This window comes from Natator depressus, chromosome 6, assembly GCF_965152275.1.
Source record: "Natator depressus isolate rNatDep1 chromosome 6, rNatDep2.hap1, whole genome shotgun sequence".
NCBI lineage: Eukaryota > Metazoa > Chordata > Testudines > Cheloniidae > Natator > Natator depressus.
Genome location: NC_134239.1, coordinates 82,500,307 through 82,526,831, shown reverse-complemented (window position 1 = coordinate 82,526,831; position 26,525 = coordinate 82,500,307). Strand labels below are relative to the sequence as shown.

Sequence of the window (26,525 nt, the reverse complement as noted above, 5' to 3'; positions counted from 1 at the left end):
TATATGCACGCAGAGTCAGTCCTTGCCCCCCAAAACATACAATTTAGTCGGGCATGTTAATACAGTAAGGGGTTTGGTTTTTCAAAGTACTGAGCACCAGGTGTCATGTGTACTGCTTATGTGCGAGTTCGTCAGCCAGCTTCCATTGCACTCTTTGAAGTTTTGGTGGAAAAAGAGGAAGCCCCGAGGGAGACCCAAAAAAGTTTTAAATTATTTTTGTTTGTTAAGAGGACTGTGGGCTTATCTGTATGAATATTTAGTTTGTGGCAAGCTGGAGTGTAAATGTACATCACAGCAGCCTCCTTTACACTAAGGGCTTGTCAACATAGTGTGATGGTGTGTACTACAGCTGTGTGATTGCTAAAGCAGGCTAACATGTTGTGCATTAATTGGTCCATATAGACCCTGCTGGTGCACACTAATATTTACTGTACCTATCTCAGAGAGATTATGTGACAATGTTATTTTAGCATTTAGCAAGCCTCTTTTTCTCTAGTACAGGATTACACCATGGGTGAATTTAGTTAAGGGCCCACTTTGAGTGCTGACTTGTAAATTTAGTGATATTAAGCAAATGAGAATAATCAACTGTCGGTAATAACTGAGAATTTCCAGATGGTCTGTATATGTGTATTTTGTTACTGTTATGTTCTTTCAGAGCTGTTTTGGTACATGGAGAATCATTTAACCTTAACTTTGTAGCCTGAACAATTTTTGCACTGGTAATATTTATTATCATCACAGTTTCTTCCCTTCGGGCGGCTACACAGATGATACTTGTTGAGTACGGAATCAATGGGGATATATAGATAAATGCTTTACTTAACATTAGAACAAGTCCACTCATTAATATAACTAAACAGCATAAAGTGATAGCTTTTAGGATTATAAACTTATTCACATACTCCTAAGATATGGGAAAACAAAGGTAGAATCAGTAAGTGGAGCATATCAGAGAACAGGTCTTGATCCAATTGACAGTGTTTCAGAAACCTCATGTACCTGGAGTATAGGAAAGTATCCAGTTTTGTGTACACACACACACACACACACACACACACACACACACACACACACACACACACACACACACACACACGCACACCCCCGATATATGGCCATATTTGCCCATTTCTACTAGCATAAGAAACTTAGGCCTGCCCTTCTGTCTGTGTGTGGTGGTCTGGGTGACCATACTTAGGCTTTCAACTACTGACAAGCTATTAACATCAATTAATTTCTTAATAAATCAAGTGGTTATCTCTGTAGTTACATAGTTGCAAAAATCCTCTTTCCCCCATACTCTTACTCTATTTTAAGCTTATTAATGCAACTATGCGGTGTACTCGTCTTTCTATGCTTGTCTGTCACACAGCATGAGAAGACACAATTATATGACCTTGGGTTAAGCCTCTTGTTAACTTCAAAGTTAACAAATTTTTTTTAGCTGTTCAGATACCAAATGGATGGGCACAGTATGAGAACCAGAGTAGAATAGAATGTTGTCAGAAGAAGCATTTCCTGTTGGTCACAGACTCAATTTACAATTAATTAAAAATTCCTTAACTTGAAATCACGGGTACTTCTCTTTGCTCCTCCCCATCCTGGCTGTATTGGTGGCATGTGTTGCTGCCTACAGATCCTCACCACAGCTCTATCACTGGATGTTTTTGATGTCTAAGGCCATTTTCAATCTTGTACTTTTGTAACCATTACAGTAAATTCTAAGCAAACTATTGAATGACTAATTACATTTAAAAAAACCTTAATAACCTGCTACATATTCAAAAGCTAATAACAAGGGTTAGCAGACAGTGAAGAATTCTTCAGAAAGTAAAACATAAACGTGGGTAAAGAGATTTTAACCAAGCAGTTAAAGCTAAACATTAACATCCTCACTTCAGTGGTTTCTAGTAAATCAGCTTAACATAACACAAAGCCACATTCACACTGGACATGCATTTCATGACCCTGGGGAAAGCTAGAAAAATTACTGGGGTGCAATTCATTTGGGGCAATATTGAATAATGTGGTGTTCTTAAAGTTGCTTTTGCACCCAGATGGCATGGTATTAGAACTTTAAGCAATCATTTTAAGTGTTTCAAGACCAGATATTTGCTGTTTGCAGTGTATGACGTGTAATTATTAAGCACCATAACTGAATTTCTACACTCCTGTGTTTTGGCAATTTTGTGATGCATACCACTCAGATAATACTGTGTTCTTAACAGAGATTAACATCAGAGAAGTTGGACTGGAGGGGGCATTGCTGAGCTTGCTGGACAAAGAATTGGATCAAAGACTATGCCAAGATATCAAAGAGACCCTAAGTCATATGCTCACATCAGTGGCAGTGGAAAAGCTCTCGTTCTGGTTGAAGCTTTGTAAAGATGTTCTTGCTGCCTCAACTGGTAAGTGCTAACATATCCCTAGCTGGGAATGTAATAAAACAAGGCCTACAAATATGATCTCTGCTTTACAGGAGAGAAGTAATCAGTCTCATCTCTTAGACATATACAGATTGTGAAAAAAGTATATTACTGTTATTTATTTTAAATGTTGGATATTTGAACTTTTTTCCCTAGAATGGGAAATTACTTGATCTTTCCTGACTGCCTTTTGCATTCTGAAAAGGCCTTGTGAACAGTATCGCTTTCCTTGACTAGTCATATTCTACTTGATGAAAGGCATGAGCCACAAAGTTCAAATTTCTACAAACTTTGGAGTGGAAAATATCATCACATCTGAGATAATGGTTCAGGCTAGTTCTTGATACTAGTGTATAGTATGTGGATTCCTTTTCAATTAATCTTTAGTTGCTATAAAGCAACGTGCTGAGGATCTTATGATATTGGTCATGTGCATGGTATGCAGCTGTGCTTGTACCTAATGAAATTTATAGTCCACACCCATACAGTTAGTAGAGTCTGGTTTAGCTCTAAATAGACATTTGAGAAAATATGTCAATAGTAAGACTCCTTCCTGGAATGTGTGATATAAAATTAATCTTGACAAGCCCTTTTGCTTCGGTCTTGATTCTGCTGTGTTGTCAATTTCTTGTTAATCAAGTGGCTGTTCTCAGTAAATAAATAAGAGCAACTTAAATCTTGAAAACCTACAGTCTTTGAAATGTTCTGCTGAAATGTAGTCATACAAAAATTATCTATCTTTTTCTACATTTCTGTTATACTTTAATGGCATGGTTTACAGTGAAATAGTATTTGATTTCAAAACATTCAATAAAAATCACTTTTCAATCATAATTCAATAGCTGGTCAATCCTTGTTTTTATAAAGGTCTTGACTGATAACAATATATTGATAAAATGAAGGTTTCATCATAAATTTTGGTTTTCAGTATTGAATTTTGGATATAGGACAAGATATGAGTTTTTAGCAATATGGAGGTTTGGAATAGTTAATGTTCAGAAATGTGGGGTTTACCTCTGGTCCTCGATTTTTATTTATTCCCATAGCAGAAATTAAAATGCAGTAAACACTGGGGCTGTTAGGCCCTTTGGGGATCCAGAAGAAAATTCCCTTAAGCTATTGGCTCTTTGTTATTAATGGAGGAAATGATGCAGAGCTATGCTTCTAAATGAATCATTCAGAGCAGGTTGAACTAGTTACCCTACTGAATATTCTGAAAGGACTGAATTCTAAGAATGGAGAACAAATGATGAGGAGGAACTACAAAGAGAGGCTCTTGGGGAATATTGAGTTCAGGAAGAAGCTATGCCCCTGAAAGCATCAGTTTTGGTTTAAACTATTTTGACTTTTATTCTGATTTATTTTATTCTGGCTAGTTGTACATGAAGAGAACAACCTGCGATTTGGGACACTGGTAGTTTCTGTTGTATCTAAAATCTTTCCTGGGATTTGTTTTGTTTCATTCATAAATCTATGTGACTTGGGTTTATGATATTGACCTTGGCCTTCCTCAAAAGATTATGTAAGAAATGAAAGATCGTTTTGGTCCATTTGTCTTTTTATTCGAGCTCTAGGTTCTCCAACAGATGTGGGAAGTGGTGACTCTGAGAAGAGAGATGAACTTGTTAAAAAGTTATCTTGAAAAATCCGCTGTAACTTTCCAAGTGAACAATCGTAATAGTAATAAGGAATATTTAGTTTCTTCATGGAGACATGTCCTATAAAACAGCTTTTGGTGCAGATACCAACATTTATTAATGTCATCAGGACTACTTTAACCCTAAAGCTCAGTAACATGTAATCTACCTTGGGTCTAGTAGCATGACCAAGCCATGACTGCAGAATATCTTGAGACACAATCATTGACCACCTTATGGTACTAACTGGAATAAGTAATCCATGGAAGGAGCAGCCTGGTCATCTTCGAGGGCTAGTGAGATTAGGTGCTGCAGGAACCTTAAAAGCCACCACATACTTTCTGCAGTTTCTAGACCCGTTAACCTGTTAATGGCTAGCACTTACAGGTCAGTAATGTGTTTGAATTCCTTCAGCAATCAGTTGTGTTCCTTCTCTTTTCGGTGTTTTAAAAAATATAGATTTCACCTCAGTAGCTTCAGTGGATACTACCCAAGAAGAGGAGGGAGCTAAAGAGGATGATGATGTGTTAACCTCTGAAAGTGATGAGAGATCCCACCCTTTCACTAATCCAAAATGGTCCACTAGAGTTTTTGCTGCAGAGTGTGTTTGTAAAATTATCAGCCACTGTGAAAATGCAGGCAGGACACATTTTGACATAACGCTGGCTCAGGAAAGGAAACAAAGGGATTCAAGAGGTACGTGTTACACTAACTGAGATGCCGAGAGAATTTTATAGAGTGCAAAGAAAACTTTTATGTTTTAACATTTGGTGACTTACGGGAAATTCATTATAGATTTCTTCATAACCTCTGTTGCAGCCTTTAATTAAAATGATTAGAAGCCTGTACTCATTGAGGTACAGACCAATGGTAAATTAGTCATAATATTAGCATATAATTGCAGTGTTGACACTCACTTACCCAGCTGTTGTAGCATGACATGCAAATAGGGCGCCATTGTTCCTATAGAAAACATTGGCAACTAGAAGCGATAACTGGTGCCTGTGTACTGCAAAACAATTTTGTAATCTAGGAATATCCAAGAAACTGGTGTCACTGCTCTGTTTATTCCATAATCTGCATAATTACCGATGAACACACCATTAATTTTCTGTGCTTCCCCATGCTAATCTGAAAATGTTGATGCCTCAAATATAGAGGTTTTTATTTCCTTCAAAATTTTTACCTTAAAATGGAAAAATATTGGCTGATATCATTGCATGATTGGGGAATAGACAAAAGGTGCTCGTTTGAAAGCAAAGGGAACTGTTCACTGTAGATTCTCTGGAGAGTAAAGGCTCCTGTTTAGGATCCACTATATGTAGTACTCACAAGTGACATGCTCTTGGGTATAAACAGCTCCTTAAAGGAAATGCAAGCTCCCTTAGCATATAGTAAAGTAGAAAATAAGTTTGAATGCTTTGGGGCCCAACTATGTAAAAATAGAAACAATTGCATCATCTTTAATATAAATTAGACTTTAGAACAAGTTTGTTTTTATTAAATGATTTTTTTTCTTTTGTCCCCAGATGACTTTTTGGTATTGCATTTAGCTGACTTGATCCGCATGGCTTTTATGGCTGCCACAGATCACAGTGACCAGCTCCGTCTTTCTGGGCTTCAGACATTGTTAGTTGTTGTTCGGAAGTTTGCATCTGTTCCAGAACCAGAGTTTCCTGGTCATGTAATTCTGGAGCAATATCAAGCCAATGTAAGCACCTATTGATTATAAAAATTTTATATAAAAAATGGACAATTTGATAACGAAGAGAAAATTTTCAGTAGCTAGTTCTGTAATCAGGGTTCAATTTGTCTGTCACTGAAACTATTGTATTTATTTTCACTTCAGGGTTGAAACTTTGTGCTTGCTTAGACTAAAGATTTTGGGTTTGAAAGCAAAATCTGTTTTGTTTTTGAACATGGCAAATGAAAGAGTGAAGATGTTACACTGTAATTTTTTAAAATAACATTTATAGGTGTGCCTATAATACAAGAGAGAGGTGCATTTCAAATCTAAGGAAATGGTAAAAACCAAAAAACTGTGCTCAAGTAATTCAGGTTCCCATATTTTTACTACTTCACTCTTAATGAGCATAGTCCTCAGTGAGGAAAAGTCACTGGATAGATCTGATATACATAAATAAGAAGTCTTGCAGTGTCTTTAAATCCTTATTATCCAACCATAACACAAGCAAACAACTATTCAACCCTCCCTATCAGTGCTAACCCTCACAATCCTCATTTCCCCAAAAGCCTGTGAAAATAGATGGGATTCACAGTGACCTGAAGATCAACAGATTTTGGCTACTTCAGACCAAGGGTGTGAGAGTAAGTTCCAAAAACACTCTCCTCCCAGCAGCCTCTCTTCTCCTTTAACGGAGGGAGCATCAACCAAAGGACCTCTGTTGAATTTGTGTTGCGTGGAGAGGAGGCAGATTGGAAGCCATTTAGGGCTTTGTAAGCTATAACCAACCCCTTTAAGCTCTACCTGGTAATCAGTAAGTAAGCCACTCTAGATAACAAAGCACTCGTGTAAGTGTAGCCATAATGAGATATCCCACTTAATAGATAGGTTGCTGTATTCTTGCTTGAGTTTTGGTTTCCTAAAATAATTTATGATTTAGTTTCACAAAGAGGCCCTTGCAGTCATCTACTCTCGAGGTAACAAAAGTGTGTGCTGCAATAACAAGGTCCATTTATGAAAGAGAAAGTTGCAGCCTTCTGCCTGTCATTGATGAAAAATGCTGTCATGGTCATTTCTCTGGCAAAGTAATCTAATCAAACCCTCATCCTGCACTGCACACCCGCATCAAAAATAGCAGACATTATCCTATATTAAGGCACAGATATAACTTTTGCCATATTTTTCTGGTTTGTATCCCAATTCACCAGCATCATTTTAATCTTATCTGGTTCTATCCTTGGCCAGCTTCCATACTCCAGTCTCTAGCAGATATTACATAGGGCACTTAACTACATCATCTGGGCTGATAGAAATGGACACACACAACTTTGTGTTACCAGAAAACGTAAGGCTCTGTAGCCCGTTTCTCCTTCCTAGCGTGCCCTGATAGTCCTCTGGATGAGTGGGGAGAGACCCCGTTGAATCTCACATTGACATGTCCAGCAACACCCAACAAGAAAAGAAATTGGCTATCTGTTTCTGCCACGTAAGACAAGTCAACAATACTTTTATGATCAATGGTATCAAAGACCACTGATAGATCTGATAATATTGGTATGGGCACCAGGTCTTCATTTAATACTCTGAGGATTTCAGGTCCTCTCATAAAATGATAGGCGTCCAGGAGATCTGAAACAGTTAGATACCCTGAGAGTTGTGTCACCACAACCTGTTCTATAATATTTAACCAGAAAAGAAAGAAGATAGATATAGGACAACCATTTGGCAAAGATTTTCAACATCAAACAATGGCTTCTTGAGCAAAGCCCACACAGAATTCCTTAAAGGAAGCTAGCACCTTGCGCGCCCCCCCCGCCCCATTCAGGAAGGAGTTACCCATTTCCACTTCTTATAAATCCAGCTCCTCTCTATTGGTCTGCACTACCCAAGATGGGCGTAGGTGTGAAACACACAGGCTCTGGCCTGAAGTGCTCCCCATATTTCTGTTACCACAGAAAGTTAAACTAGCAGAAACTACATCTGGATTATCTGTCCACAACAAATTTGAAGATAGAGACTTTACAGATACCCTGGAAACAAATGAATGCTCATTTGCATCCTGCACAGCATTACCTGAGACTTCAAAAAAAATCTTTGTGACACAATCACTCTTTCAGCATGAGATCTGCGTGGCAAAATTTATAGTGAAATTTGATCTTTGGCTGCAAAAAGCATTTCAATGTCTGGGTCTATAGAATAAATGGTTTAAGTAACTAGCAGGATATTTTTTCAATAGGAATTTGGTCTATAAAATAAATGATTTTAAAAAAAGGAATTTTGAAAGATTTGCACAATTCAATGAATGTTTCAGTTCCTTTGAGGGGCGGAAGGGAGTTAAGGGTCAAAGTATCAGCTTTTGAAGGATCCAGTGTAAGGGAGAAATTTAAAGAAGAATTTCCTAACTATAGAGACCAGTGCTTAAATCAGGTTTTATCTGTTGTTTAATAATTTTCTTACAGTATTACCCAGAGGCCCCAGTGAGCCTCACCCCATTGTGCTAGGTACTGTACAAGTTCATATAAAGATACATTCCCTGCCACAAAGAGCAGTGCATCTTAAGTTTAAGTTCTCGTACGCAAACTTAAGCAATGTATCTTAAGTTCTTCTACAAGAATCTTTTAAATCATCAGGGAAAATTTCTCTTCAGTTGCCTTCAGTGAAAGTAACCCTCAGCATGAAGGATTGGTGAAATCCATGTGCCTTGATCAGTGTCTCTTCATACCTTGTTCTTTGTGAAATGAGTAGGGTTTGTGTTCTGTCTCTTTTACTCCCGTAGGTACACAAGTTAAAATCTGTTTATCCTAATTATTAATATTGTGCTGCTTTCTTTTCCTTAAACCCAACTTCCCCTTATGTAAGGAAATCCCACCTCTTAAGTGTCTTTAGGCCTGTCAAGGTTTGGAATAATGTTTTGTTAGGTTTGGGAAACTTTTTATCAGGTTAAGAGTTCAGGGATGAAAAAGCTTTCTTTGTTCTGGTTTTTAAGACCCTAGCAAACAGGGGAAACAAGCTTCAATCTCACTGTCTCAAAGAGGAAACCATCTCTTTTATGGAAAAAGCATAACTGTTCTGTCAGATTGCTCCTCGGTCTCCCCTTTTTCTACCCTCCTCCAAACAAAGACTCTTCATACCCATCACTGAGGGATGGCTCAGGGATTTGAGCATTGGCCTGCTAAATCCAGGCTTGTGAGTTCAATCCTTGAGGGGGCCATTTAGGGATCTGGGGCAAAAATTGGGGATTGGTCCTGCTTTGAGCAGAGCGTTGAACTAGATGGCCTCCTGAGGTCCCTTCCAACCCTGATATTCTATGATCTGGCCACAGAACCAGTCTGTATCTGTAAGACAGCAACATCTTGGGATTCCAAGTAATACCTGGCAGCTAGCTACTAGAGAGAACAATACAGTTCTCCAGCAGGAACTAACTTCTAATCATTTTCCCAATCAAATCATGGTGTAAATAGAAGGGAACTGTATAGTTTATAAGAAAAATTGAAACAGACTATTATTTTGCTAAGTGTTGAATGATTTCTCTTTAGGTTGGAGCTGCACTTCGGCCTGCCTTTGCTCCAGAAACCCCGCCTGATGTCACAGCAAAAGCATGTCAGGCAAGTGTTTAAAGCTAAAACTTTCAAGTGAAACCCTTTCTAAAAATTAATCTCCTCTGATGGATAGATTTTTAAGCCAGAAGACTAGTCTGATGCTGTACATCACAAGCAAAAGGATTTCACTCAGTTACCCCTGTTTTGAGCCCAATAACTTTATGCGTTGTCTTAAAAGTTCTTCTGAGCAAATTATGTATCACCTTCTGCTAAGGACAGCCTTTAACCTCGCTCCCTGTGAAAACAGTGGAAGATGGCAGCCATTTTGAGAAGAGCAATTCTTTTTTGAATTCTCTGTGTCAAAATATTATTCATCAGCCTGTGCTGAAGAATAATGTCAAGAAGTTACTATTATTCGAACAAATTATTTTCCAAAACTATCCCTTGCACTGGATCCATTCAGCAGGGAAGGCAAGAGGGGGTGACTCTGCTGATGCACAGGCAAAATTGGGGAATAGGAAGGAGAAGGAACTGTGGGTGTGTTGGAAATGTTGAGGTCACAGGAGGGAGGCGTAGAAGTGGAGGAAACTAGCCAGCATGCACGGCCCCTGAGTTGGATACAGTAACCAGAGTGTATTCAATATTAATTCCAGTTAACATTGTTTTTAATTTGGGACTAACGATACTATACCTGACTGGAGAAAAAAAGCTTGTTTAGTAACTTTACAGATAAAATTGGACTATCTAAATTACATTTTTTTCCTGTGATCACACTTTCTATTGTACATCACTAGGTTTGCAGTGCCTGGATAGCAAGTGGTGTAGTTAGTGACCTTAATGACCTTCGAAGGGTTCATCAGTTGCTCATATCATCCTTGACCAAAGTACAAGCTGGAAAAGAAGCACAAAGTCAGCTGTACAATGAAAGTGCCTCAACGATGGAGATATTGGCTGTGCTCAAAGCTTGGGCAGAGGTTAGTAAATTAGATTTATAACAGGACTCTTGGCAACTGTATGATGAGAGTATTGAGCTGTCCTTTCAAGCATAATGAAATAACTTTATACAAATTACAACCATGATAAGTTTGCTATTCTCTACTGAATTTACACACAACCAAATGTATGAACACCTATACACTCAGTTTGTGATAACAAAACTTGCTTTAATATAAAAATTAAATGTGGTCACACAGGTGCATTTTAAACCTTATAAAGTAGTAGACTTGTTAATATTCCATAGTGATTCAATGTCAATTTTAAATTGAGATGGCTTGGATACTTGTGCTTGTCCATTGTAGTTATCTATTTTGGATATACATCATTCACCAGTGAAGTTGTAAATTTAATTGGCATTTAATTTGTCACAGGGAGGCTCTGTAGGCGAACATGTCTCAGGCAAGGTATACACATTTCTCATTGTATGACTGCCTGCAAGTTCAGTTAGGCAGTATGGACTTATTCATGTGATCTAAGTGAGTTGGTAATGTGGGCTCATTTGAACAACATACTTTTTAATACAGCCAAAAGCGAGGATGTGCAGCTGGGAACAAAGAAATATAGATCACACTTGCAAGGTGAGGGACTATGTCCTGCAGTGCAGTGATACTGAAAAGAATTACGGGGTAATAGTGGATAATCAGTTGAACAGGGCTCTCAGAACAACACTGTAGCTAAGAGGGTAAATACAATAATTGGATGTAGAAGCAGGGGAATACTGAGTAGAAGCAAGGAGATGGTATTACCTCTGTACACGTGATTATTGAAACCATTACCGGAATGCGATCTTCGGTTCTGGTGTCCACCCTTGATAAAAGATATCAGAAAACTGGAAAGGGTTCAAAAAACAGCTACATGAATGACTACAGATCTGGAAAACATGCCTTATAGAAGAAGGATTTTGGGTGGACTCCTCCTGAAGGTCAAAACAACAGACTGGACTTCTACATAGTGTGCTTCCGCCAACGTGCATGGGCTGAAATTGTGGAAAAGCAGCATCACTTGCCCCATAACCTCAGCCGTGTAGAACACAATGCCATCCACAGCCTCAGAAACAACTCTGACATCATAATCAAAAAGGCTGACAAAGGAGGTGCTGTCGTCATCATGAATAGGTCGGAATATGGACAAGAGGCTGCTAGCCAGCTCTTCAGCACCACTTTCTACAAGCCATTACCCTCTGATCCCACTGAGGGTTACCAAAAGAATCTACAGCATTTGCTCAAGAAAATCCCTGAAAAAGCACAAGAAGAAATCCGCACACACACACCCCTGGAACTCTGACCTGGGGCAGTTTATCTGCTACCCAAGATCCATAAACCTGGAAATCCTGGACGCCCCATCATCTCAGGCATTGGCACCCTGACAGCAGGATTGTCTGTCTATGTAGACTCCCTCCTCAGGCCCTATGCTACCAGCACTCCCAGCTATCTTCGAGACACCACTGACTTCCTGAGGAAACTACAATCCATGGGTGATCTTCCTGAAAACACCATCCTGGCCACGATGGATGTAGAAGCCCTCTACACCAACATTCCACACAAAGATGGACTACAAGCCATCAGGAACAGTATCCCTGATAATGTCACGGCAAACCTGGTGGCTGAACTTTGTGACTTTGTCCTCACCCATCACTATTTCACATTTGGGGACAATGTATACCTTCAAGTCAGCGGCACTTCTATGGGTACCCACATGGCCCCACAGTATGCCAACATTTTTATGGCTGACTTAGAACAACGCTTCCTCGGCTCTCGTCCCTTAATGCCCCTACTCTAGTTGCGCTATATTGATGACATCATCATCATCTGGACCCATGGAAAAGAAGCCCTTGAGGAATTGCACCATGATTTCAGCAATTTCCATTCCACCATCAACCTCAGCCTGGACCAGTCCACATGAGATCCACTTCCTGGACACTGCTGTGCTAATAAGCGATGGTCACATAAACACCACCCTATACCGGAAACCTACTGGCCGCTATTCTTACCTACTTGCCTCCAGCTTTCATCCAGACCACACCACACAATCCATTGTCTACAGTCAAGCTCTACGATACAACAGCATTTGCTCCAACCCCTCAGACAGAGACAAACACCTACAAGATCTCTATCAGGCATTGTTACAACTACAATACCCATCTGCTGAAGTGAAGAAACAGATTGACAGAGCCAGAAGAGTACCCAGAAGTCACCTACTACAGGACAGGCCCAACAAAGAAAATAACAGAACGCCACTAGTCATCACCTTCAGCCCCCAACTAAAACCTCTCCAACGCATCAACGATCTACAACCTATCCTGAAGGATGACCCATCACTCTCACAGATCTTGGGGAACAGGCCAGTCCTTGCTTACGGACAGCCCCCCCCCCCCCAACCTGAAGCAAATACTCACCAGCAACCACACACCACACAACTGAACCACTAACCCAGGAACCTATCCTTGCAACAAAGCCCGTTGCCAACTGTGTCCACATATCTATTCGGGGACACCATCATAGGGCCTAATCACATCAGCCACACTATCAGAGGCTCGTTCACCTGCACATCTACCAATGTGATATATGCCATCATGTGCCAGCAATGCCCCTCTGCCATGTACATTAGTCAAACTGGACAATCTCTACGTAAAAGAATAAATGGACACAAATCAGATGTCAAGAATTATAACATTCAAAAACCAGTCGGAGAACACTTCAATCTCCCTGGTCACTCGATTACAGACCTAAAAATGGCAATACTTCAACAAAGAAAACTTCAAAAACAGACTCCAAGGAGAGACTGCTGAATTGGAATTAATTTGCAAACTGGATACAATTAACTTAGGCTTGAATAGAGACTGGGAGTGGATGTGTCATTACACAAAGTAAAACTATTTCCCCGCACCCCCCGCCCCCCCGCCCCCACTGTTCCTCAGACGTTCTTGTCAACTGCTGGAAATGGCCCACCTTGATTATCACTACAAAAGGTCGTCCGTCCGTCCGTCCCCGCCCCCCACCCCCCCGCTCTCCTGCTGGTAATAGCTCACCTTAAGTGATCACTCTAGTTACAGTGTGTATGGTAACACCCATTGTTTCATGTTCTCTATGTATATAAATCGCCCCACTGTATTTCCACTGAACACATCTGTCAAGGTTCCTCCCCCACTCTGAACGCTAGGGTACAGATGTGGGGACCTGCATGAAAACCTCCTAAGCTTATCTTTACCAGCTTAGGTCAAAACTTCCCCAAGGTACAAAATATTCCACCCTTTGTCCTTGGATTGGCCGCTACCACCACCAAACAAATACTGGTTACTGGGGAAGAGCTGTTTGGAAACGTCTTTCCCCCCAAATACTTCCCAAAACCTTGCACCCCACTTCCTGGACAAGGTTTGGTAAAAAGCCTCACCAATTTGCCTAGGTGACTGCAGACCCAGACCCTTGGATCTTCAGAACAATGAACAATCCTCCCAACACTTGCACCCCCCCCTTTCCTGGGAAATGTTGGATAAAAAGCCTCACCAATTTGCATAGGTGACCACAGACCCAAACCCTTGGATCTGAGAACAATGAAAAAGCATTCAGTTTTCTTACAAGAAGACTTTTAATAGAAATAGGAGTAAATAGAAGTAAAGAAATCCCCTCTGTAAAATCAGGATGGTAGATACCTTACAGGGTAATTAGATTCAAAACATAGAGAATCCGTCTAGGCAAAACCTTAAGTTACAAAAAAGATACACAGACAGAAATAGTTATTCTATTCAGCACAATTCTTTTCTCAGCCATTTAAAGAAATCATAATCTAACGCATACCTAGCTAGATTACTTACTAAAAGTTCTAAGACTCCATTCCTGTTCTATCCCCGACAAAAACAGCATATAGACAGACAGAGACCCTTTGTTTCTCTCCCTCCTCCCAGCTTTTGAAAGTATCTTTTCTCTTCATTGGTCATTTTGGTCAGGTGCCAGCGAGGTTACCTTTAGCTTCTTAACCCTTTACAGGTGAGAGGAGTTTTCCTCTGGACAGGAGGGATTTTAAAGGGGTTTACCCTTCCCTTTATATTTATGACAGCATCCGATGAAGTGAGCTGTAGCTCACGAAAGCTTATGCTCAAATAAATTTGTTAGTCTCTAAGGTGCCACAAGTACTCCTTTTCTTTATGCCTTATAGTGAGAGACCCAAGCAGGTCAGTCTGTTTAATTTATCCAAGAGTATAGAGTAAGAGGTGGCTTGATGCTGGTCTACAAGAAACAACGAATGGCTACGCAGGTGGTGTTGGAGAGAAGGCTTTGGATTCTTTGACCATGGGATGGTGTTCCATGAAGGAGGAGTGCTGGGCAGAGACGGGCTCCATCTTACGAAGAGAGGGAAGAGCATCTTTGCGAGCAGGCTGGCTAACCTAGTAAGGAGGGCTTTAAACTAGGTTCACCGGGGGAAGGAGACCAAAGCCCTGAGGTAAGTGGGAAAACGGGATACCGGGAGGAAGCAAAGGCAGGAACGTCTGTGATGGGTGGGCTCCTGCCTCATACTGAGAATGAGGGGCGATCAGCAGGTTCTCTCAAGTGCTTATATACGAATGCACAAAGCCTTGGAAACAAGCAGGGAGAACTGGAGGTCCTGGTGATGTCAGGGAATTATGACGTGATTGGAATAACAGAGACTTGGTGGGATAACTCACATGACTGGAGTACTGTCATGGATGGTTATAAACTGTTCAGGAAGGACAGGCAGGGCAGAAAAGGTGGGGGAGTAGCACTGTATGTAAGGGAGCAGTATGACTGCTCAGAGCTCCGGTATGAAACTGCAGAAAAACCTGAGTGTCTCTGGATTAAGTTTAGAAGTGTGAGTAACAAGAGTGATGTAGTGGTGGGAGTCTGCTATAGACCACCGGACCAGGGGGATGAGGTGGATGAGGCTTTCTTCCGGCAACTCACAGAAGCTACTAGATCGCATGCCCTGATTCTCATGGGGGACTTTAATTTTCCTGATATTTGCTGGGAGAGCAATACAGCAGTGCATAGACAATCCAGGAAGTTTTTGGAAAGCGTAGGGGACAATTTCCTGGTGCAAGTGCTAGACGAGCCAACTAGGGGGGGAGCTTTTCTTGATCTGCTGCTCACAAACAGGGAAGAATTAGTGAGGGAAGCAAAAGTGGATGGGAATCTGGGAGGCAGTGACCATGAGATGGTCGAGTTCAGGATCCTGACACAGGGAAGAAAGGTAAGCAGCAGGATACGGACCCTGGACTTCAGGAAAGCAGACTTTGACTCCCTCAGGGAGCGGATGGGTAGGATCCCCTGGGGGACTAACATGAAGGGGAAAGGAGTCCAGGAGAGCTGGCTGTATTTCAAGGAATCCCTGTTGAGGTTACAGGGACAAACCATCCCGATGAGTCGAAAGAATAGTAAATATGGCAGGCGACCAGCTTGGCTTAATGGTGAAATCCTAGCGGATCTTAAACATAAAAAAGAAGCTTACAAGAAGTGGAAGGTTGGACATATGACCAGGGAAGAGTATAAAAATATTGCTCGGGCATGTAGGAATGAAATCAGGAGGGCCAAATCGCACCTGGAGCTGCAGCTAGCAAGAGATGTCAAGAGTAACAAGAAGGGTTTCTTCAGGTATGTTGGCAACAAGAAGAAAGCCAAGGAAGGTGTGGGCCCCTTACTGAATGAGGGAGGCAACCTAGTGACAGAGGATGTGGAAAAAGCTAATGTGCTCAATGCTTTTTTTGCCTCTGTCTTCACTAACAAGGACAGCTCCCGGACTGCTGCGCTGGGCATCGCAACGTGGGGAGTAGATGGCCAGCCCTCTGTGGATAAAGAAGTGGTTAGGGACTATTTAGAAAAGCTGGACGTGCACAAGTCCATGGGGCCGGACGAGTTGCATCCGAGAGTGCTAAAGGAATTGGCGGATGTGATTGCAGAGCCATTGGCCATTATCTTTGAAAACTCGTGGCGAACGGGGGAAGTCCCAGCTGACTGGAAAAAGGCTAATGTAGTGCCAATCTTTAAAAAAGGGAAGAAGGAGGATCCTGGGAACTACAGGCCAGTCAGCCTCACCTCAGTCCCCGGAAAAATCATGGAGCAGGTCCTCAAGGAATCAATCCTGAAGCACTTAGACGAGAGGAAAGTGATCAGGAACAGTCAGCATGGATTCACCAAGGGAAGGTCATGCCTGACTAATCTAATCGCCTTCTATGATGAGATTACTGATTCTGTGGATGAAGGGAAAGCAGTGGATGTATTGTTTCTTGACTTTAGCAAAGCTTTTGACACGGTCTCCCACAGTATTCTTGTCAGCAAGTTAAAGAAGTATGGGCTGGATGAATGTACTATAAGGTGGGTAGAAAGTTGGCTAGATTGTCGGGCTCAACGGGTAGTGATCAATGGCTCCATGTCTAGTTGGCAGCCGGTGTCAAGTGGAGTGCCCCAGGGGTCGGTCCTGGGGCCGGTTTTGTTCAATATCTTCATAAATGATCTGGAGGATGGTGTGGATTGCACTCTTAGCAAATTTGCGGATGATACTAAACTGGGAGGAGTGGTAGATACGTTGGAGGGCAGAGATAGGATACAGAGGGACCTAGACAAATTGGAGGATTGGGCCAAAAGAAACCTGATGAGGTTCAATAAGGATAAGTGCAGGGTCCTGCACTTAGGACGGAAGAACCCAATGCACAGCTACAGACTAGGGACCGAATGGCTAGGCAGCAGTTCTGCGGAAAAGGACCTAGGGGTTACAGTGGACGAGAAGCTGGATATGAGTCAGCAGTGTGCCCTTGTTGCCAAGAAGGCCAATGGCATTTTGGGATGTATAAGTAGGGGCATAGCGAGCAGATTGAGGGACGTGATCGTTCCCCTCTATTCGACATTGGTGAGGCCTCATCTGGAGTACTGTGTCCAGTTTTGGGCCCCACACTACAAGAAGGATGTGGATAAATTGGAGAGAGTCCAGCGAAGGGCAACAAAAATGATTAGGGGTCTGGAACACATGACTTATGAGGAGAGGCTGAGGGAACTGGGATTGTTTAGTCTTCAGAAGAGAAGAATGAGGGGGGATTTGATAGCTGCTTTCAACTACCTGAAAGGTGGTTCCAAAGAGGATGGTTCTAGACTATTCTCAGTGGTAGAAGATGACAGGACAAGAGTAATGGTCTCAAGTTGCAGTGGGGGAGGTTTAGGTTGGATATTAGGAAAAACTTTTTCACTAGGAGGGTGGTGAAACACTGGAATGTGTTACCTAGGGAGGTGGTGGAATCTCCTTCCTTAGAGGTTTTTAAGGTCAGGCTTGACAAAGCCCTGGCTGGGATGATTTAATTGGGTAATTAATTTAATTGTGAAATCTTGATTTACACAGGGCTTTTGCTTACAGTGAAAGACTCATGCAGTTCAATTGATTTAACTTCTCAAAGAGAAGGTGAGGGGTAACTTGATCACAATGTATAAGTACCTACATGAGGACAGAAATTTGATATTACAGGGCTCTTTGATTGATAACAAGATCCAATGGTTGGAAGTTGAAGCTAGATGAATTCAGACTAGAAATAAAGTGCAAATTTTTAATAGTGAGAGTCACTAACAATTGAAACCACTTACCAAGGATTGTGGTGGATTCTCCATCACTGATAATCTTTAAATCAAGCCTGGGTATTTTGCTGGAAGATATGTTCCAGTTCAACCACAGCTATTAGACTTGAAGCAGGATTTAATTCAAGGAAGCTCTGTGGCCTGTGACGTGCAGTAGTCCCTCCTGGCCTTAAAATCTATAACTGTTGCTCTATCTCTTTCAATCTTTGAACAGGTTTACATAGTTGCAGTTGAAAGAGAAAAAAACCAAAGTGATGCACACAAGCAAACTTTGACGATCACAAACTCTACAGATGAAAGCTACAGAGATTTAACTTCGTCGGCCGATGGACTTCTGGACCTAGTCCAGGCGGACCTTGGGACCCTAAGCAAACTCTGGCTTGCTGCACTTCAAGATTTTGCTCTCTTAACTTTGCCTTCAGAATATGCCTCTCAACTTCCTGTTGAAGGTATGAAGGCAACTATGTACTTTTATTGGTGTTTGATATAATTTGTGTGTGTGTGTGTGTGTGTGTGTGCTTTATAATATCTCAGCTGAATTGTGCCTACTCACAGTATATAACTTTTTCACAAAATAAGATGTAGTTGATACAGAACCTGCACACTATAGTTTTGTAGCTATTTACCACAAAATCAATTCCTGAGTTTAGGATAGAGTTTTCTCTGGGATGGAGAAGTAGTGGATTTTTAAGATGAGAGGAAGAAAAAAGAGTTAAAGAAACTTACTTGATTCTACTTGCCTTTTTATTGATAATTCTTTTTATTAACCACAACCCACCAGGTCAGCTCTGGCTGTTAAACAATTAAGAAATACAATGAAATGTTATAAAACACAAATACCATTATAATAACAGAAAAGAATCCCAAACCTGTAAGAGAAATTGTTTACAACTGAAAATAGTCACATCATTTAAAACTCTGACTTTTTTTTTTTTTTTTTTTTAGGTGGTGCATTCTATACTGCGGAGACAATTGAAAATGCAAGACCACACTATCACAACTCCTGGGCTCTAATTCTTTACGCTACAGCATTATGGCTCACCAGCACAGGTTTCCTTGTGGTTGATCCAGATGAAGGAGTAACTAATCTCTCCAGACCTGTCACCCCAACTACAATGTGTCAAGATTCCTCCTCCAGGGCTGCAGTGAAATCTCCTGAGGATGTGAATACTGACATATTTCATCTTATTTTGGGTTGGTTGATAAGCGTGTAATCTGTCTGGATTTTAAATTCTGAACAGTAATTTTAGTATAAATAATACTGTTGACACTCAGTAATGACTTTGGTTGTCTGCTCTTAATTTTGTTGGTGAAGAATTGGTATGTTGGAAGTACCTGTGGCAAGAATTGGTTTTTATGTTGGGGACAGAATTGCTTCCTGTCTTTCTGATTATGCTGGGAAAAAATATCCAATGCAAGGTAAACAGAATACATGCCAATTTACTGCTATGCTCATAAACCTTCTAGTGCTTCTGCTTCGAGTTTAGGAACAGATTCAGTTTTGGTTACACCAGTGTAATTATAAGGTGACGCGACTGACTTGATTGCAGTTACTCTGGAATATGGCCCACAGTTTTAAATAAGTTTTTGTTTAACCTGGCAAAACATAGACTCGGCATCTGAGGCCCAACAGAACGGTTTTGTTATTTCATTCAGGACTAGGGTTAGCAGGCCCAGGGTTCATATAGACTACTTTGCCACATTTAGCTAGTGAGGTGGAGTTTGTAAATAATTAACTACATGATTAACTAAAAACTTCAGCCTTTTTGTGAAATAAAACTACTAAGTCTCAGCCTTTAAGTTTCTAAGCTATGATTACAGTTTCTCTGTAAACTCATCCTATCATGTAAATCAGTATGTCAAGAGTTCACATCCTACATTCAAGGTTCTCAATTTCATGCAAAGGCAAAAATTCTGTGGGGTGCTTATAAGAATTTTCCTCCTAATTAGTGGACCCAGATCTCAACATTTTCATCTTCTATCTGTGATTTTTGAAGCTGATTATGATTTGTTTCTATTCTATTGCCCAAAAGTTTCAGTCTGTTCATAATTATCTCAGATACTGTATATTCATAAAGGAAGACAAGGTCTATAATGTTAATTTAGATGGAATATAGGGGCCCAAAGATGTTAAAATAACACAGTCACTGTCCATCATTAAACAATGTTAATAAGGTCCGGTGTCCCAAGAGATGGTTGGGGGTGACAGTCATGATGATGAAGCTCGCTTTGGTGGCCTCTGTCTGTTCTTCCGTATTTCCCCCAAAGTCTTTCTTCAATGACCCAAAAGGGAGTGATGGCTGGGATAACACATTTTCTTATTTTGCCCATCAGTTAGGCCAAGTTTCTGACACACTAATTTTGGTTCATTAATTTCCGGACTCACATTTTCTTATTTACCATGCATGACCTCAACATGGTCCTTCAGTTATATCAGAGGGCCTTTTTGTTTGGACTAATCCAGGGGTTTTTTTTGTCTGGTTTTCTTGCACCTATTATACATTCTTTGTTAAAAATAACTTGACCTACTTTTCATGATTAATTCCCAAGCAGGCATAGGCCCAATTGTCACAAGAAGTCCCTGCCCAAAATGTTTACAATTGAAGATTAATTTACTTAGGCATACAAAAATATAAAAGATGCATATGCTGTTTCAATGTCTTTTCAGTGCATTGACAGCATACTTGTCTTGATTTACAAAATGACTTTAAACGTGTTTTCAGTAAAGCCCATGTTTTTGTTTTTTCTCCTATAATTTACAGGAATTAGTGTGGAATTTCTCTGCTCGCCTCGATCAGATGCAGCAATGGAAAACATTAGTGCTTGCCTACATGCTCTGCAAGCATTTCTTGATGTTCCTTGGCCTAGGTCTAAAATAGGTGGTGATCAGGTAACATGCTAATTTAGAAAATATGAGTTGGAATTCCAGGGTATTGTGACAGTGTCTGGTATCACTTAGATCTCGCAGCTGACCTTGAATCTACAATAATTTTTCATTTGCTGTTCTGTGGCACCGATTGTAAACACTGTTGTCTGGTAAGAAATGTGGCAGTTAGTTAATTCTCTGTCTCTTGTAGATCCTGAGACTTTTTGGCTCTCTTTGAGTGTGTTGGTACATTGACCTCACCTAAAAGTTCAGATTTTGCATTCCAAATGTTTTTACTGAAAATTTTATAGAAACAGAAAGAAATAATAAACTAAAAGTTAATTAAAAAGAAACCCACCTATGTGAATACTATCGAAATCATTGCTAGACTGCCACTTAGTTACAGTTTGAAAGATGACTTAGATGTGTAGCATGGCTGGTTGTCATTTCTCTGACTCCAGTCAAGGAACAGCATGTCAATCTCTGGAAGGAAGGAAGATCCCAGGGTATGTTTATGTAACTGCGAAAACTAATCAGATAAACCATCCTTTCAGAGGATATGTCTTCACTACAGAGTTAGCTTGGGTGGGCACCTCCACTACATAGCCCTATTAATGCCAGACCTATGTGGATGCATCCACAGTGGTGCTACACTAACTTATTTGCCCATCAAAAAAGTGTTGCTCTTTTATCCATCAGGCATTGCGTACGTGTTAACCAGTCAGTCATTATTTTGTTGTTCTGAATGAAACTTTAAAAATTACGTCTTTTTGAGACCTGCCTGAACACGTTACCTGGGTAAGTCCTGACTGTTCTGGGCCACTATTCCCAAAACCACATTATAAAATAAGGCCTCTTCCATTTCAAGAGCAAACTGTGCTGTACTGTATCTTTCAAAGTACTGTAAATAGATATGATTGACCCTTTTGGAAGTAAATATATATCACATCACTTCTGATTATGACTAATAGTCCTTCATAAAACCCAACCTTGTTTAAATGTAATTAAAGTTAATTAAAGGGACATGTCATGATTTGGTTGCCATATGACGAATCCACAAACTATTCAGAGTATCCCAGCCTGGCCTCATTGTAATCTTTGTTTATGTACAGCACAGTTTAAATGAAATATATATCCTTAGGAAGCAAAGCAGATATCGCAGTCTCCCTTCATTTGTGTGAAGTGATACTTGTGATTTTTTTTAAACAAAGAATTGAATGCATGCAAAATGTTTACCAAGCACAATCCATGACAAAAAGTATTTGTATGAAGAAGGCACTAAGGCTGATACATTTGTGACCAGAATCAAGGCTTTGGTGGCACAGCTGAACTCCTCATACCGTTTTAATTGGAATTATACCTTTCAGTTGTCCCTAAAGCAAGGAAAATTGTCTGCTTCTCAGACCCCAGTTTACCTCTTGCATATGAAAACCTTGTCTTCCACTTTTACTGTTGGGAATTCTTATCACTTTACGGTTCTTTATCATACAGAACATTCAATAACTTCAGTAGCTTAAATAATACTGCTTACATCTTTAGTTTCATGAATCATTGTTTTAAATTTCCTACTTTTTTTTCTTTTTGATCCTATGTTTGAAGCTTGACAGGTTGGAAACTAATGTATGTTTGGTGTAAGCAATGAGGCCTCTCCTTCCTTTAAGATTTTTGGGAACATTGAGGGGGAAAGGTCCTTCTCACTATACGCTCCAAAATTTAGAAGTGTAGATTGGTGGGTTGGTTTTTTTTAGCTTCAACTTCTGATTTTCTGTGTAAAGGCAGTGCGGTTGCATGTGAACAGAAGTAACTAGGAACAGAACTTAGCTTCTCAGCTTAGGTGAAGATGGAAGGAGGCTTTCAAGAAAATGACTGTGTGGAGTTAAAAAAAATTCATTAATTCCTTCTATTTTAATGTTATGCATTGAAACAGTAACATTTCAGATGTCAAGTACTTGAGGTTAGAAAATTAATATGTAGGAGAGCATCTGCGCTTTGGCAAAACCATTAGATAGATAAAAAGAAGAAAAAAGCAATGATTTTCAGCTGCTCCTAATTAGAAATGAGCAAATAGATGCAATGAGAATACAGTTCACAAGGCTCTGACAAAAATGTATACCATCTTATTACAGTTTTATATTTACACAGTTGTCCTCCATCTGTTTATCAGGGATGACTTTGTACTCGCATCTTAAGCAATGACTCTGTGGAATGGGCAGTCTAGACGCAGTCCACATAGGTATTTTGAAGACATTACGTAAAGACATAAAAAGGAAAGCCTGGAGTGAGAGAGAATACAATTATAGCTTACTGCTACTTTGAAGCTTCATTTTGTATCTCCTTTCTCACTCTGAGGTGAATAGAAGTTCACCATAGAGTATTCTGAAGTCCAAGCTGTTTATGTTCAGTTTATGTCATATGTTACATTTTAAAAGCATTGTATAAATTTACATTAGAATACTGAACCTCTGATGCTTGTGGGTAATAAATAAATTGATGTGAATATCAAGACTTTGAACATTTCTTTTGCAACAGGAGCTTGGTGTGGAGTTGCTGAATGTTCTGCATCGACTGATCCTAACCAGAGAATCGCCTGATATTCAGCTTGCTACTCTTGAAGTAGTCCGACAGATTCTTTTTGCAGCTCAAGAACATGTGAGAGAAAAACGGAGAAGTGCAGAAGGTATACAATATACTGTTCTACAATATACTGTATAAACTTTTTATGACCAAACTTATTCCATCAATAACCTGTAGATTAGTGGCTTTATTTGTTAAAGTTGCTAAGAAGTCACTAATCTCATTGACTTCACTGGGAGACAAAGATATTCGGTACTTTAGAAAATCAGGCCACGCAAGACTAAATAGGCCAGCTGTAAAATTGCAACCACAGGAGCATCATCTTTTTCCTCGTATGGAAATATAAAGTAGAGTTTTTAAATAAAGCAACTGTGATCAAGTTACTCATCCGTCTCCTAACAGCATTGAGTACAGCCGTTGAATTAAGCATTTTCTCCTGGATTAGGTCTGAAGCCCCCTGGAGTCACGCCTTCGTGGCGCCGCGTATAGGGCCCTGCCGACCCGCCGTCTCCAGTTCCTTCTTTACAGTCCGTGATAGTCGTTGGAGCGTTGCATCTCGTCTTCAACGAGCGATTCTCTAGCCTATTTTCTGTAAATAGTTAAAGATAGTTTAAAAATTTTGTTTTAGTTAGTTTGACATCTGGACTTGGGGCACTGGGGGGTGTTTCCCTCCCCCGCTTCCCCATCCCTCTCCCGGACCCGGGGCATGCCTCAGACCCAGGGGTTTAAGCCGGGCGGGGTTTGCCAGAAGCCTATGCCCGAGGGTAACCCACACTCGGCTTGTCTAAAGTGTTTGCGGGAGTCCCATCAAGCAGACAGGTGCAAGATCTGTAGGAGCTTTTGCCCCCGCACAAAGAAAGAGAGGGATCACAGACTAAAGTTGCTGCTAATGGAAGCAGCTCTCCGCCCTCAGTCTGAGTCAAGCCCCAGGGACATGGCATTAGGCTCCTCAGTGTCGGTGCACAGCACGCTGGCTTCGGTCCGGGAAGTGCCAAGGAAGGACTCTGGGGTCAGAGACCCTCGGCACCGGGATTAATCTTGGCACTCCTCACAGTCTCCCATCCCAAAGAAGAAGCACAGGAAGACTGATAGAGGGCGCTCCCCTTCCCGCGCACGGGAATGTGAACCCAAGGTAGGGAGACGGGTGCAAGACCGCACCTCCCCTCCAGCTCAACAGCTGGGACTGTCAACTCCAGGCCCATGAGAGGGAACATTGAGTCCGGTGCCACTGAAGGAGACCCAGGTGGAGGATTTGGACCCCCCTTCCACACCTGAGACTTATGAGGCGGCGTGGGACCTGATAACATTAACAGGTCCGCACTCCTCCGACCACGGTGTCACAACACCAGTCCCGAGGCCTCAAACGATTCAGAGGCCACCAGTGAAGTCCAGGGGCAAGCCGGTTATGACTTGGCAATGATCTACATTGTGCTGGCACCAATTCCTGGCACTGATGGGCACAGTGCCACTATGATCCCTATGCGCAGACTCATCAGAGTCTGCATCAGACACTAACTCATATGAGTCCCAGAGAAGCCGACACTGTAGCCGCTGGCACTCCCAGTCAGCAGGGATGACCAAAACTTCGCCCTGGTACCGTGGCCACGACAATGGCAGGTACTGTCTCAGATGCCGACCCAGTGGCCCTTCTGGATCTGGTGGGCTTACCACCAGTCCCAGGGGTGCGCTTTGGTACGCTCCTTTTCAGTCGCGTCTGAGAGAAGGATTGCGTCGAGGGCCAGGGATTTTTCCCAGGCATCAGCCACCGCTACTGCCGCCAGCACCACAATTGGTACCGCACCCGACAACAGACCTAGCACCATACCCGGCATTGCAGTACCACGGACGGTACCGGAACCGGCACCGAAGCAGACACCGACTGGGGGGGCGGAGCCTCAGAGTTTTGAGGAGCCGGATGAGCAGGAGGGCCTCTCCCATATTCCGGGCTCCTCCTCGTCGTCTCCAGATGGGGCAGTGGCAGGAACATCCTCAGGGCCTCCCCTTCCTGACAGCAGAGCCCACCTTGAACTTCTGAGGAAGGTCACTCAGAACCTCGGGGTACAGATGGAGTTGGTCACTGAGGTGTCAGACCCAATCGTGGACATTTTATCCCCGGCAGGACCTACCAGGGTGGCCCTTCCCCTGATAAAGACCATTCAGGAGAACACACAAATCCTGTGGCAAACACCATCCTCTCTGGCTCCTACTGCTAAGGGAGTCGAGAGAAAGTACTTTGTGCCCTCCAAGGGCTATGAATACTTGTTTACCCACTCCCTGCCTGACTCATTGGTAGTGGCGGCTCTTAATGCGAGGGAAAGGCAAGGGCAGCAAGGGCCTACCTCCCAAGCTAAGGATGAAACGAAGCTGGACTTCTTTGGGAGGAAGATATATTCCACCGGAGGGCTCCAGCTTCGTATCGCAAACCAGCAGGTGATCCTTAGCCGTTATAACTTCGTCATGGGACACAATGTCCAAATTCTTGGACCTTGTCCCACCAGATTCTGAGCCGGAATTCTCAGCTCTTGTGGATGAAAGCAAGATGGTCCCCAGGATGTCACTGCAAGTGGCGTTAGACTTGGCGGACTCTGCAACATGGACAGTGTCTTCAGGTATTGCAATGTGCCATTGCTCATGGCTGCAGGCCTTTGGCCTCCCCGGGGAGGTCCAACAGACAATTCAGGACCCTACCATTTGAGGAGGCCACGTTATTTTCGGAGAAAACGGACTCGAGACTCGACAGTCTGAAAGATTCCCGAGCCACCCTAAAATCGCTGGGTCTGCACACCCCTTCCACCCAGCGTGGGCAATTTAGGCCTCAACCCAGGACATGACCATACCGGGGCAGTTTAGGCAGGACCATAACCATATGCGTCCCGGAAACCAGAAATGTCGTCGCCAACCCCAACTCCCAAATAACAGGGGGTCTGGGTCATCCGGGCAGCCACCAGGCCCTAGGCAGACTTTTTGAGGATGCCCCTGAGGGCCCTATACCAACCTCTCAGCTGGATCCTTCTTTCCCGTTTTTGGAACATCTATCCCATTTCTACCGAGCGTGGTCCCAAATCACCTCGGACCATTGGGTCCTGCGCTTGGTAGAGAAGGGATATTCTCTCAACTTTTCCTCAACCCCCCTCCCACCCTCCTTATCCATACCTCTTCAGGGACCCCTCTCATGAGCAACTTCTCCTCCAAGAGGTACAAACCCTCCTATCGGTGGGGGCTGTCGAGTAGG

General features: G+C 41.9%; 1 protein-coding gene across 7 annotated transcripts in view; it reads left to right on the top strand.

Moving 5' to 3' along the window:
* Nucleotides 1–26,525, top strand: part of HEATR5A (HEAT repeat containing 5A) — a 128,136-nt gene that overhangs the window by 85,117 nt on the left and 16,494 nt on the right. For all 7 annotated transcript variants that reach the window (XM_074955815.1, XM_074955818.1, XM_074955814.1 and 4 more), the window contains 9 exons: nt 2,232–2,411; nt 4,526–4,762; nt 5,596–5,777; nt 9,287–9,355; nt 10,084–10,263; nt 18,068–18,302; nt 18,799–19,047; nt 20,616–20,743; nt 23,249–23,396. In XM_074955815.1, the coding sequence (XP_074811916.1) occupies nt 2,232–2,411; nt 4,526–4,762; nt 5,596–5,777; nt 9,287–9,355; nt 10,084–10,263; nt 18,068–18,302; nt 18,799–19,047; nt 20,616–20,743; nt 23,249–23,396 (1,608 nt within the window). The remainder of the gene's footprint in view (nt 1–2,231; nt 2,412–4,525; nt 4,763–5,595; nt 5,778–9,286; nt 9,356–10,083; nt 10,264–18,067; nt 18,303–18,798; nt 19,048–20,615; nt 20,744–23,248; nt 23,397–26,525) is intronic.